At 46.2% G+C, this 14,208-nt stretch overlaps 1 protein-coding gene across 1 annotated transcript in view; it reads right to left on the bottom strand.

The window, feature by feature from the left end:
* NHSL2 (NHS like 2) overlaps positions 1 to 2,840 on the bottom strand; it is a 228,051-nt gene extending 225,211 nt beyond the window's left edge. The window contains exon 1 of the mRNA XM_070605141.1: positions 2,319 to 2,840. Within this exon, the coding sequence (XP_070461242.1) occupies positions 2,319 to 2,598 (280 nt within the window). The 5' untranslated portion in view covers positions 2,599 to 2,840. The remainder of the gene's footprint in view (positions 1 to 2,318) is intronic.
* Positions 2,841 to 14,208: the final 11,368 nt, after the last annotated feature.

The following is a 14,208-nucleotide window of genomic DNA, read 5'->3' as shown; positions in this document are numbered from 1 at the left end:
GGAGGGTATATAGGGTAAAATGCAGACTGGGAGGGCTGACCACCAGCAAAATGGTCAGTAAAAGAGTAGGAGTGCTAGGAGGAAAAGGCACAGGGAAGAAAAGAAAGGGAAAGACCTGACAATGATTTTTTTTAATGCTATTTATTGGGGGTCAAAATATAATATACAGCCTGCTGAACACCTTGTTGAAGCTTATGCCTGAGCGACAAGGGGGTGGCCAGATGGCGCACTGATTATGCTCCCCAACTCTCTTTGCACTTGGCACTTCTGCTCAGACCATTGCTGAGAAGGCCTAATTTAAGTGCTACGCAATCAAAGCACCTGAAGAGAAAAGCGTGCAGTGGGAATCTCAAGGGGAGTCTAGGGCAGGGCATTAGACCAGAAAACGGAAAACCGACCTTCCTGCCAAATTAAGGTAGCCATGTTCCATTTATGCAGCAAGCCCCTCAGTGCCTCTGAGCCCAGAGACATGTAACATTCTCAAAGGCAAGTGGCCACACCAAAGGTAAGAGATGGCCACTCTCCCAGCTCTTGCAAACTTCAAAGAAGTCAAACCGATGCAATTTATCCTCAGAATTGCTCCCTTCGTTTAAAAGCTACCCATTGCACAAAGCCATCTTTTTCTAATGCAGCAGATCACTGGAAAAGGTTAGGTCCCAAGGCAACTTGGTGATGCCATGCCTTCCTTCACATGGAAAGGGCGCTCCAATTCAGTGCACAGAAAAACACAAGTCGGAAAAGCAGAGCCTCCTCCCTGTCCTTAACTTACCCTGCTGACCCCAGTAGGTGGCTTTCTGCAAACTGTGCGGTGATTTTGAAAACTACTCCCCAAGCTGACTGATCAAATTTCTCCTAAGCTAATCCTGGTAGTCAGTGGGACCCCAGCGGAAAAAAAAAAAAAATCAACAAAGACCTTCTTACCCTCTTTGTTAACTGAAAACTAACCAGACCTAAGGCCCCAGCTTTCCTGGTCCCCTGCCAAGCAGAGGTTCCTGGTCCCATGTCTACATTCATCTGGCAGTCATCTGTGTCTTCCACCTTCCGTTTCCCACAGGACTCAGTTCATTTTTCTCTACCAGTGACCTCCACCATCTACCTCACAGGTCAGAGACCTTTTTGAAGAGGGGTGCCAGGGCCTCTGACTCCTGTCCTACTGGAAGGGGTGGTGGCGAGCTGGGGTCTGCGATGGAGAGGGGCTGACCCAGGCAATTCTTTCCCTAAGGCAGCTGGAGACTTGCACTCAAAAGGGAGCCAGTAGCCATCTTCTGCCTCCATCTGACACTTTCTGGCCACTTGCTCCTTCTCTCCCCTAACTTTCTGGTGGTGCCAATTGGCCCTGGTACCTGGCATGCCCCAGCTGTGGTCAGCATTTCCAGCACATTCAGTCCCCTTGCTTTCAGCAGAAGTCCCACACTCTAAGGGATCATCGCATTTCCACGGAGAGAGGATTCTCCATTGAAAGTATTGGGATCCAAAGTAAAGGACAAGGGCTCGCACTGCCCTCCTACCCTCTCACGGGTCCCGCGTGCTCAGCCAGGGCACCACTGGGTTTCTCGGTCATGGCTGATTCCTAAAGGAATCACGAAACTAATGACAGCTGCTTTAACTGGTTCCCTGGAGCAAATCTGTGCAGCTGGACCCCAGGGGTAGGGGGTCAGTGAAGCCAGGGCAGTCTCTCTTTCCCCGCACGCCCCTCTCGCCACTCCTGGTGCAGCGGCCCGAACTTGTCGGGAGAAGCAGGAGGGAGGGCGCTCAAACACTCAGTGAGAGCCGCGATCACATTCCAGCGCGAAGTTGCACAGGTTTAAAGCCAGTAGGCACCGCCGCCAGGCTCCTGCGACCGCGTAGGTAGCCGGCGGCTCGAGCGCGCTTTCGGAAGTGGCCGAGCTCCTAGAGTGGAGCAAAGACGCCAGAGGCGGGGCCATTTGGTTCCCGACGCCGCGAAGATGGGGACGCCTCGGGCCTGGGGGCGGCGCCGAAGCCGTCCCAGACCCAGTGGCTCACAGGGACCCTGTGGGGCCCCCCTTTCCCTCCCCTAGGTCCCCAGGAGGTGGCCGCCAACTCTGCAGCCGGGAGCCCCGAGGGCACAAGGCCACTCAGGACGGTGCGGCGGGATCCGGGAGCAGGAAGTTCCAGCGGGAGAGCGGCGGGTGGGGAGTCAGGGAAACGGGATCCCCTCACTCCCCGAGGGGAAGGGAGGGAAGGGAAGAGGAGGGGCGGGGAGGACGGCAGAGGAGGTGGGCGCAGAGCCGGACGCCTACCGGCGCCCCCAGAGGCGGGGTAGACGCGGGGCCGCGAGCCGCCCGGGCGCGATTTACCTAGCTCTTCCTCGTCGTCCTCCAGGCCGAGCAGGCGGCAGGGAAGGCGGCGGCGGAGGCGCACGGTGCGACGGAACAGGCTGTCGGTGCGGCGCCCCAGGGCCAGCAGGTGCCCCTCGAGGTCCTCGAGCAGAGCCAGCGAGTGGCCACAGAGGTCGGCGAGCTGCCGGAGCAGGCTGAGCGCGGCCAGGTGGCTCACGTCGCGGAGCTCGGTCAGCGGCTGCGGCGGGTTGCGTGGGCACAGGCGCTGGGGCACTACTGTGCGCCTGTAGAACGGCATCCCGGGCGCGGGCGCGGTGGACCAGCCGGGCAGCGCGGCCGGCTCGCCCAGAGCGGCGCCCCCGGCCCGAGCGCCCCTGAGCGGCGGCCCCAGCTCCGGGAGTAGCAGGCCCCTAGGCGCGGGCCGGCGAGCGGGCGGGCGCCGAAGACGCCGGGCGGGTGGGCGGGCTGACCGGTTCCCAGCCTGGAGCGCCGGCTCCCCCCCGGGGCTGCACACTCGAGCCACCAGTCCCTCTGACTCTGGTTCGCTGGGCTCCTCCTCCTCCTCCTCCCCGCCTTTCTCCACCTCCTCCTCCCTCCCTCTGCTACTTCGGGATCCCCCCACCCACCTTTTTTTTTCTTTTGCGGTCAGAGATTCGCAGATTAACGCTTGATCCGGGAGAGGAGGGAAAGGGAAGTGGGAGTGAAAAGAGCGAGCTGGAGCGTGAAAGAAGGAATGTCTGCGTGAGTGGGGTGTGTGTGTGATATTCGGTGCCGTATGTGTGCCCGCGTCCTCCTGCGGAGCTCGAGTCCCAGTACCGATACAGTTTTCTGCCTTGTTTTTTTTTTAACTTCAACGTTTTCTTCATAAATAATAAAAATTCAAGCGTTCTCGTCCACACCAGCGAATAACCAGCTGAGACCGACCAATAGCCTGACTTCATTCATCTAACTTTCCTTCCCCGAATATGTACTCGGTGCCACGCACGGGCTAGACGAGGCTGTGAGTACAGCAGTCTAGCGCCCAGGAGCTTGGAAACGAGGGAGGAAGAGCCAAATATCTCACTTGACTGCTCAGGAGGGCAGTATCTCTGGGAGTCCCAGGGTGCCTGGACTGCTGTAAAGGCTCTGGAATGAATGAATGAAAACAAGCCCATTCTCTGGTACCAAAGATTCAGTTCGGATAGAAGGACACCGCTCCGTATTTTATGCAAAAAGAGAGCCTAGAGCCACCTCCTCCTGGCGGGGCCTGCTAGCTGAGGTGGGTGCCATCTCTGGCGGCGTTGGGCTCCAGGGGTGCCCCCTGAGGAGGCCGTACAGGAGCCGGGGTGTGCTTTCAGTGCTGGTAACCCTGTGGTCATGTCCTGATTTCTCCCCATTCTAGAAGGTAGGAGACAGGGGGACACTAGTGTCCTCAGAAAACCAGAGCGCCTGAGTGTATGTCCCTGTGCACTTGAGGAGTTTCCACTCGGAACACATTTTCAACACACTGAGCGCCCGTCTGATTCTCCTCTAACCCACTTCCTTGACTTTGATGTGGTTCCATTTCTTCTTTCTGGTAGTTCTCGTCTGGTCTTTCCTCCTAAAATGTTCCCATCTTTATTATCCCTTATAATGTATTAGTAAAACACCTTGCACAGAATACGTGTATCTGCACTAATGATCCTGAGTGTGGCCTGTGCTCATTTATTCCTTTAGGGAATTGTCCCTTAAGCAGTGCAAGAAGGCTCTACAACTGGTTAAGAGTAATCCGATGAGCCTTTGTAGTAAATAGCTGTCTCTTGTTCAGTAAATTGGAACATGGATACTAGAAAAGTTGGGTTCTAATTAAAATAATAAACAAATGGGCAAAAGACAAACCCTTTTCTGATCTGTAAAATCCAGTTGCAGAATGAGGACCTGAAATTCTCTATTTGGCAAACTCAAACCTGAGCCAAGAGAGTGACTGGCAGGAAGTAGGACTTGGCTGGACTCTCAAGGGATACTTTTCCTTGACCTACGGACTGTTTAGACTGATCTCTGTTTGGAAGAAAAAGAAATGAGGTATGATCAGATTGAAGGAGACTGTGTGGGCAGAGCTTTGCTGCCTGAGGGCAGCGGGCCTAAGCTGGGCCTAATGTCTGATCCGCCCTCACTACTCCAGTTCCTGAAGCTGATGAATCTTTCAGGGTTCTATAATTAACAAGCTCAACTCCAAGCAAATCAGTGTTGGCCCCACGCCCTTCCCCCCAGCCCAGTCCCCTCACTCCAGCCTCTTCAGTGCACTGGCCCTGGCTTTCATCAAGGAAACATCAAGGACTTGCAATGGGGCCACCTCAGAACAGAGCCCCTCCTCCCTTCCCGGGACCAAAGCAGGACTACATGTACTGTGGAAGAAGTCAAGGGAATATAAGTTTTCACCTTCCTTCTTATCTCCAGTCTCTTCCCAACCAGAAAGATGAGACCTTGAGTGAGAGGCAGGCCTGGCTGTAGAGAGCCTCGGAGAAGAAGCACAGGAGCCTGGCTCTGGTCTTTGGAGGGAGAGTTTTGGTTCTAGAAGTGCCATACTCCAGCTAAGCTATCTGGTAAAGCTAAGGTAAAGGGTTCTGTCCCATGATGCTCCCACAACACCCTCCAGCACAGCATCCGCACAATCATCCTTGTTTAATAGTAATAATATTTCATTTGTAATAATATTGTCTCTCCTACTAGCCTGTTAGCTCCATGAGGGCAGGAATCAGGTCTGTCTTGCCCACTGTTGTATGCCCAGTGCCAAACCCAGTGACTGGCCCGCAGTAGGTACTTGGAAAATGTATGTTGGTGAATGAACAAATGAAGCTTGATTATAGGCAGAGCCTGGTCTGAAGAGCCTTCCTAAAGGATTTAACTTGGCCCAAGTCAATGGAGAGTCACTGTGGATTCTGGAGCAGAACACTGCCTGACACAAGGAAGGAGATGCTTGACGACTTTTCATCTGGAAGCAGTAAGAAGAGGCAAATGTGGAGGGCAAGCTTGCTACGCCCTACCTGCGCCCACATCCCCAGGGCCGAGTAGGCAGAAAGTGCTCTGTGAATTAAACATTTTCTTTGATTTGCCTATAAACATTCAGAAGGAGAGAGAGAGGGAAGGTGCAAAGGGGAGAAAGGGGAGGCCCTTAACAACCAAGCCAGACCTGAAAATACTGAGTGCTTCCTAGCCACCTACCAACTCCCAGACTCCAGGCCTGCGGCAGTTCATCTGTCACTGTGCTCAGAATTGCAATCCGAGCCTAAGCTGGGCCCACCTGTGGAATCAGATATGGGTCTGGCCCGGAAGCGGAGTCTAACGAAGAGTGGCCAGAGAAGTAGAAGGGAAACGGGAGAGTTGACCACTTATGACCAGCAAGGCCCCTGCTTTCCTTCCCACCTCCGTCCTGCCTAACTAATTGCTGCTAAGAACCTAGAATTTCAATAAAAACTGATTTGAAAGAATAAATAACTAACATAGGATATGCCATTTATCTTCCTCCAAGCTGGCAGTTTCCACAGCTGCAAAATGAAAATTTATGAGCGAATCTCATGCAACCTACCTAGCTTCCCAGTGCAGCCCTCAGTCTTATTTCTGGATGAAAAACAAGAAAGCTGCCCCCATGTTGCTACCTCTCAAATATACCCAAATGGTAGCATCTTGGCAACTAGGCAACGATGCCAGTTTTTTCCTTGACATTCCTCTATAGTCAACTAAGTGTTTTATCTAAGTTGTAAGAATATACATTCTACCCCACACCCTCTTGCCATGAGACGCAGTAAAGATGCTTTCCTTATGAATGAAAAAAAATATAGCCAGTAGGGGGATGAAAAGGCTGCTCCTCAATTCCAACTCTAGCTTTCTGTTGTTTCCTGGTTCTAAGTGTCTGTACCAAGACAAATTAACAAGAATTGGCAAATACTAGACTGACTCTTTTTCAAAATGTCATTTACCCTTTTTGGTATTAATGCTTGGCTCTGCAGTTAAGAACCCAAGTAAACTCTCTCTCTTTAGACAGTCCCAAAGAAAGTAGCCCAAAGAAGGCCAACTGGCCGCTTTTAGCTTTTCAATCAGAATAAAGCCCAGGATTCAATCAACAATGCAGACAAAACTCATGCTAATCAATGCCATACTCTGAAAAGAGTGGGAGCAGAGCAGTGCTGCAAGATTTGAGAGGGGAGAGCACGTTTCTGCCCTTGAGGCAGTGAGGCTTCAGAACGGGGAGGGTGCGCCCCAGAGCTGGGCCTCCAGGGGTGGACTGGAAACTTACACAGCTATCAATCACCTTCTAGGGCAATAGGCGTGCAAGCCGAAGACGGCTCAAGGTCCTAAAGTAAATTCCTTTCAGCCCAGACTCTATGCTTCACACACACACAGGGCAAACCCTTCAAGAATTCCATGAGGAAATAAACCTTTATTTCAAAAAAAAAAAACAGTCACCAGTTAACCAACTCAATAACCTCCTCTCCATATTTATCATACTCCACCTCTCAGTAGCATTTGACAATGATGACCACATTCACCTTCTTGAAACTCAGTTCCACCTTCACTTTCAGAATACTACTATCCTGATTCTTCCCTAGCTCTCTAATAGTGTCACCTCCCAATACAAGTTTCTATTCTAGCCTTCTTATTGGGAGACAATTCTCCATGGTTCTCTCGTGTTTCTGCATATCTTGCAAGCAGAGGCACTGACTACCTTTGTTCCAAACTATCTTTTTAAAGGATATTTGAATAATGAACAGCCTTGGAGGATACAGAAAATATCCAGATCAAGTGTGCTTATGGTCTAGCTTAATAAAGATAATGTCTTTCTCTGGGATGAAGAGAAACCATACTTCCTGCCTATTATAAAAGATTCAGGGGTGCCAGCCCCATGGCCGAGGGTTAAGTTCGTGTGCTCTGCTTCGGAGGCCTGGGGTTTCACTGGTTCAGATCCCGGGCATGAACATAGCACCACTCGACAGGCCATGTTGAGGCAGTGTCCCACATGCCACAACTAGAAGGACCCACAACTAAAATATACAACTACGTACTGGGGGGATTTGGGGAGAAAAAGCAGGGAAAAAAAGATGATTGGCAAGAGTTGTTAGCTCACGTGCCAACCTTTAAAAGTAAACAAAAGATTCAGATTCCCTAAGCTTAGAGTTCTTCTCTTCTAATGCTACCCACTGCATGTGCAGGTGACACATGGACTTCTTTGCATTGCTCTCAGGCACGTGGGGCTCAGGGAACCAGCATAAAAATGCTAATGCTCTGGCTACTCCTATTACTATAATAAAGTCCTTTGTCTCTGACCTAGGAATCTCGTGTCTTCAGCTTGTGTCTATGAAACTATGGCAGGCTAACTCGTTAGCATGCAAGTAAGGTAAAACCTCAGAGCCTTCACAGTTCTTGATACATCTCATCTCACACTACACTCTACTTAATCAACTCATCATTGGGAGAGGTCAAGAGTAAAACAGTTCCTCCTGCAGCCTCCATATTACTATTTGCAGGAGTGAAGAGTGGATTCCAGAATTCTTCAAAGAATTGTGAAGGTTTCTGGTAAGAAATCTATGACTGTGCATTGGAGAAAGGGAAATAATCAAAATTTGGGGGAATTACTGGACACTAGCTCTGAACTGATGCTAATTCGTGGTGACCCAAAACATCACTATGGTCCACCAGTGATGGTAGACTAGGGGTCAGACTAGGGGCTGGTGGGGGTCAGGTGATTAATGGAGTTTTAGATCAAGACCATCTCACAGTGGGCCCACTGGTCTCCCAAACCCACTCCATTTTCGGAATGCATGCTTAGAGTAGACACATTCCACAGCTGTCAGAATCTCCACATTAGTTTCCTGACCTTTGGAATGAGGGCTATTATGGTAGAAAAGGCCAAGTGGAAGCCAGTATAACTATCTCTATCTACAAAAAGAGTGAACAAAAAGCAATACTGCATTCCTGGAAGGATTGCGGAGGTTAATGCTATCAGCAAGAATGTGAAAGGTTTAGAGGTGATAATTCCCCCCACACCCCCATTCAACTTGCCTATTTGGCCTGTGCAAAAGACAATTAGATCTTAGAGAGTGAAAGTGAAATTAATCAGGTGGTGACTCAATTGCAGCTGCTTTTCCAAATGTGGTTTTGTTGCTTGAGCAAATTAACACAGCCTCTTGTACCTGGTACGCAGCTATTGGTCTGGTAAATATTTTTTTCCCTCTGTACCTGTTAGTAAAGACCCCCAGAGCAGGTTTCTTTCAGCTGGCAAGGCCAGCAGTACACCTTCAGTGTCTTACCTCAGGGGTAAACTAACTCTCCAGCCCTACGTTCATGAGAGACTTTATTGCCTTTCCCTTCCAGAGGATATTGTGCTGGTCTCTAACACTGATGACACTATGCTGACTAGACCTAAGCAGGAAGTAGCAACTACTCTAAACAAATTAGTAAGACATTTGTGAAGTGGAAGATGGGAAATAAATCCCACAAACATTCAGAGGCTTTCCACATCAGTGAAGTTTCTAAAGGTCCAGTGGTTGGGGGATGTCAAGACACCCCTTCTAAGGTAAAGGATAAGTTATTGCATCTGGCCTTTACTTACCACCAGAAGAGGCATAAAATCCTAGTGGATTTTGGAGGCAGTATATACCTCATTTGGATGAGCTACTCCAGTTCATTTATCAAGTGGCCCAAAACACTGCTGGTTTTGAGCGACACCCAGACAGGTCCAGGCTGCCGTGCAAGATGCTATGCCACTTGGGCCATATGCTCCAGCAGATCAGATGGTGTGTCAAGTGTCAGTTGTAGAAAGAGATGCTGCTTGGAAACTTTGGCAGGCCCCTGTAGGTGAGTCACGGTACAGATCCTTAGAATTTGGAAGCACATTCTTATCCTCTGTAGCAACTACTCTCATTTTGAGAAATAGTTTTTGGCTTGCTACTGGGCCTTAGTAGAGACTGAATGTTTAACCACGGGTTATCATGTTACTGTGTAGCTTCAGCTGCCCATCATGACCTGGGTATTGTCTGACCCACAAAGCCATCAAGTTTGCACAGTTCGCATTCCATTATCAAATGGAAGTGAAATATCTGAGATCAAGTTTGAGATCAGAAGTGATATATATGAGTGCCTGAAAGTTCAAGTACATTGTATGAGGAAGTGGCTCAAATGCTCATGGCCCCTACTCCTTCTACATTACTTTCTTTCTCTCTCAGCCCACACCTATGGTCTCATTGGGAGTTACCTACAACCAGCTGACTGAGGAAGAAAAAATTTGGGCCTAGTTTACAGATAGTTCTCTACAGTATGGAGGCAACAGAAAGTGGTGCAGCACTACAGCCTCTTTCTGGGAGATCCCTGAAGGACAATGGTGAAGGGAAATCCTCCTAGTAGACAGAACTTTGAACAGTGCACCTGGATATTCATTTTTCCTGGAAAGTAGAAAAGGCCAGAGGTAAGAGTCTATACAAATTCATGGGCTCTGGCCAACGGTTTGGCTGGATGATCAGGAACTTGGAAGGAACGTGATTAGAAAATTGGTGACAAGGAGATCTGGGGAAGACGTATGTGGACAGAGCTCACTGAATGAACAAAGAATGTGAATATATCTGTGTTCCATGGGAATTCTCATCAAAGGATGACCTCAGCAGAGGAGGATTTAATAATCAAGTGGCTATGATGACCTGTTCTATGGATTCCAGTTAGCCTCTTTCTCCAGCTATTCCTGTCATTACTCAATGGGCTCAGGAACAAAGTGGCATGATGGCAGAGGTGAAGGTTATGCATGGGCCCAGCAACGTGAACCACTGAGTGCCCAACTGCCAGCAACAGAGACCAACACTGAATTCCTCATATGGCACCCTTCCCCAGAGTGATCAGCCAGCCACCTGGTGGCACGCTGATTACTTTGTGTCACTTCTATCATGGAAGGGGCAGCATTTTGTTCTTACTGGAAGATATACATACTTTGGATATGGATTTGCCTCCCCTGCATGCAATGCTTCTCCCAAAATTACCATCCATAAACTTAAAGAATGCCTTATCCACCGTCACAGTATTCCACACAGCATTGCTTCTGATCAAGGAATTCACTTCACAGAACTGAAGTATGTCACATGGAATTCACTATCTTACCACTTCCCCTTCATTCTGAAGCAGCTAGCTTGATAGAATGGTGGAATGACATTTTGAAGACTCAGTTACAGTGCCATCAGGCAACAATACCTTGCCTGGCTGGGAAACGTTCTCCAGGATGCTGTATATGCTTTGAATCAGCATCCAATATGTGATGCTATTTCACCCATGGCCAAGATTCGCGGGACCAGGAATCAAGAGGCGGAAATGGGAGTGGCTTTACTCACCATTACCCCTAGTGAGCCACTAGCAAAATTTTTACTTCCCATCCCTGCGACCTTAGATGTCTTCGTTCCAAAAGGAGGAATGCTTCCACAAGGAGGCGCAACAATTGTTCCACTGAACTGGGAGTTAAGACTGCCACCCGGCCACTTTGGGCTCCTCATGCCTCTGAATCAACAGGCAAAGAAGGGGGTTACTGTACTGGCTGGGGTGATTGATCATGATTTCCAAAGGGAAAATGGGTTGCCACTGCACAATGGGGATAAGGAAGATTATGTCTGGAACACAGCAGATCCCTTAGGATCTCTACCCTACTTTAGCCACTAACCCACATGGCCATACCATTGACCTTATCATTACTAAAAACTGCTGTTCCTTTCTTTTCTCAATTTGAAGTACTTAGTACTCCTATGCCCTGTGATTAACATCAAATAAAAAGTACAAAAACCCAATTCTGACAGGACTACTAGCGGCCCAGACCTTTCAGGAATAAGGTTTGAATCACCCCACCAGGAGAAGAACCACAACCAGATGAGGTGCTTGCTGAGGGTAAAGGGAATATGAAATAGGTAGAATAAAAATGTAGCTATAAATACCAGCTGTGACCACATGACAAGTGCAGAAATGAGGACTGTAATAGTTATAAATATTTCTTCCTAATTTTGTTGTGAATATGTTCACATATATGCTTATCAAATGTTTTTGTTTTCTTCCTTCTATTTCCCTACCATCTAACATAAAATGTATTAATAATAGTTAACCTCATATTACATATTATAATATTTAAGTTAAAAGATATCAAATGAGAAAAATAAAAATCACCTAAAGACTTTGTATCCTCTTCTGGGGAAAGGGATGGTATGTTTTCAGTTGTACACAGGGTAGTTATATCATGTTAGGTGGAAGTATGACTTTGTTATTGTCTTTATTGGAGGATTAAGCATGGTTTATGGGTCCCAAATTGACATGAGGTGGACTTTGTTGGTCGGTTTTATGTGTCATCCCTGCTAGGCTATGGTTCCAGTTATCCAATCAAGCACTAACCTAAGTGTTTATTTGAAGGTATTTTGTAGATTTGATTAAAATCCATAATCAGTTGACTTTAAGTAAGGGATTTTATCCTGGATTTACTCGGTGCACCTGACTGAATCCATTGGAAGGCCATAAAAGCAGGGCTGAGATTTCCCTGGGAGAGAAGAATTTCCATCTGTGGACCATATCTTTGACCAATATGACAATAGAGTTCCATCCCGCTCATGAGCTTCCCTTCCTGACCATCCACAGATAAGAGTTTTGGCAAGTGCCCACGGGTTTGAGCCTGCCTGCAATCTTCCCTTTTTGACAGCCTAGCCTATAGATTTTGAACTTTCTTAGCCAGTCCTCACAATCACATAAACCAATAATATATATATAACAATCACATAAACCGACTATATATATATAGTGTATAAATATATATATTTGTAGTATATATAGATATATCCTATTGGTTCTGCTTCTCTGACTGAACAATGACTGATACAGACCACCACCTCTTACTCCTCAGGGCCTCATCATTACTATTTGTCTTGAAACCATCATGAATAATCTCATTCATGGCTTTTATCTGTTTATGTTAGTCACCTTAAGACTCCCAAGTCATCCCTCTCTTTGAGTGTACTCAGACCTCTCTGTATATCACTTTTATTACTTCATCTCCCTCTTCTCCCCAACTTCTGAAATCCTTCCACTATGTTTCGTGGAATTTGTGGATAGTCATCACCAAATTCCCCTATATCTGCAACTTCTTCTCTGTATATTCCCATCATCTTCTTCCTTAACTAAAATCAAACTCTCCTCTAAGGTCTTAACTCTCCCTGCAATGCTCTTAAATGGTGCTGTCTTCTCTCCACACCTCTAGCACCACAAGGCGTGGAGGTGAGGCAGTGTCCTCCTCATTTTCGCTTCCAGACATTCTCCCTCCCTCCTCAGTAACAATCCTTAGCTTTGAATATCATGTCATCAGATTATATCACCTACTATGTGTCCTCAGGGAAGTCACCTGTTGACCCCAGACCACTCACCTTTATTCCTTTAAGATTTCAGTACTTGCCTTGCTATCACTCTTTCTAGCACCATTCCTGTCAAAATTCTTGATATTTAAGCATTTACATAGATGATCTTTCTAATAGCCTGGCCTCTCGGTTCCTTGACCTTCTCTCCTCCAATTATCTTATTGTCCATCCTACTTTAGCCACTAACCCACATGGCCATACCATTGACCTTATCATTACTAAAAATTGTTATTCCTTTCTTTTTTCAATTTGAAGCATTCCACTTTTCAACTAACACTTCCTTCTTTCTAACTCATTCCTTATTGTTCTTCCACCCTAACAATACTTTGGCCCCACTCATTAAACCTACTACTCCCACTTCCCGTCATGTCTTCACTTCCCTCCCTATCCAGCCTAAATTTCATGGTCAATCATTATATTAATTCCTCTGCATGTGCTCTCAATTGATAATTTGAGAACTGCTTTTCCAATATAATATTTAATACTATAAATTTCATGCTAAGCACTGCTTTTGCCACATCCCACAAATTTTAGTATGTTTTATTTTCATTTTTATTTAATTAAAAATATTATTTAATTTTGCTTGAGAACTTCCTTTGACCCCTGGGTTATTTAGAAGTATACTTTTTAAATTCCAAAAATTTGGGGATTTTCCAGATATCTTTCTAGCAGTGATTTTTAGTTTAACTCCAATGTGGTCTGATTTGTATGATTTCTACTATTTTAAATTTGTCAAGTGTTGCTTACGGCCCAGAATATGGTCTAACTTCATGATTATTCCATGTGCACTTAAGATTTGTATTGTGCTGCTGTTGAGTGGAGTGTTCCATAAGTATCAATTGGGTCGAGTTGATTGATAGAGTTCTTCATGTTACCTATATCCCTACTGATTTTCTGCTTACTTGCTCTATCAATTATTGATAGAGGAATGCTGGATTCTCCAACTATAATTGTGGATTTGTCTATTTCTCCTTTAAGTTTTGTGAGTTTTTGCCTCACGTATTTTGAAGCTCTCTTGTTAAGTGCATACACATTTAGATAGTTACATATTCTTGAAAATCGATACTTTTATTATTATACAACACCCCTTTTTATGTTTGAAAATATTCACTGCTCTGAACTTGGCTTTGTCTGAAATTTATACAGCTAGTGCAGCTTTCTTTTGATAATATCTGCATAGTATATCTTTCTCCCATTTTACTTTTATTATTTATTTATATTTAAAATGGGTTTCTTACAGACAGCATATAGTTGGGTCTTGTTTTCTTTATCCAATCTGACTATCTCTGTCTTTTAACTGGGTGTATTTGGATTTTTCACATTTAACATGATTATTGATATGTTTGAAATAAAATCTATCATCTTGCTAGCTGATTTCAATTTGTTATGTCTTTTCTTTATTTCTTTTCCCCTCTTTTTATCTTTTCTTTTGGGCTAGTTGACCATTTTTTGGAATTATTTTTATTGTAGTAAAACATATATAACATAATATTTGTGATTTTAATGATTTTAAGTGTATAATTCAGTGGCATTAA

This window comes from Equus przewalskii, chromosome X, assembly GCF_037783145.1.
Source record: "Equus przewalskii isolate Varuska chromosome X, EquPr2, whole genome shotgun sequence".
Taxonomy (NCBI): Eukaryota; Metazoa; Chordata; class Mammalia; order Perissodactyla; family Equidae; genus Equus; species Equus przewalskii.
Note: the sequence above shows the minus strand (reverse complement) of the source record. Positions and strands in the feature narration are given on the sequence as shown.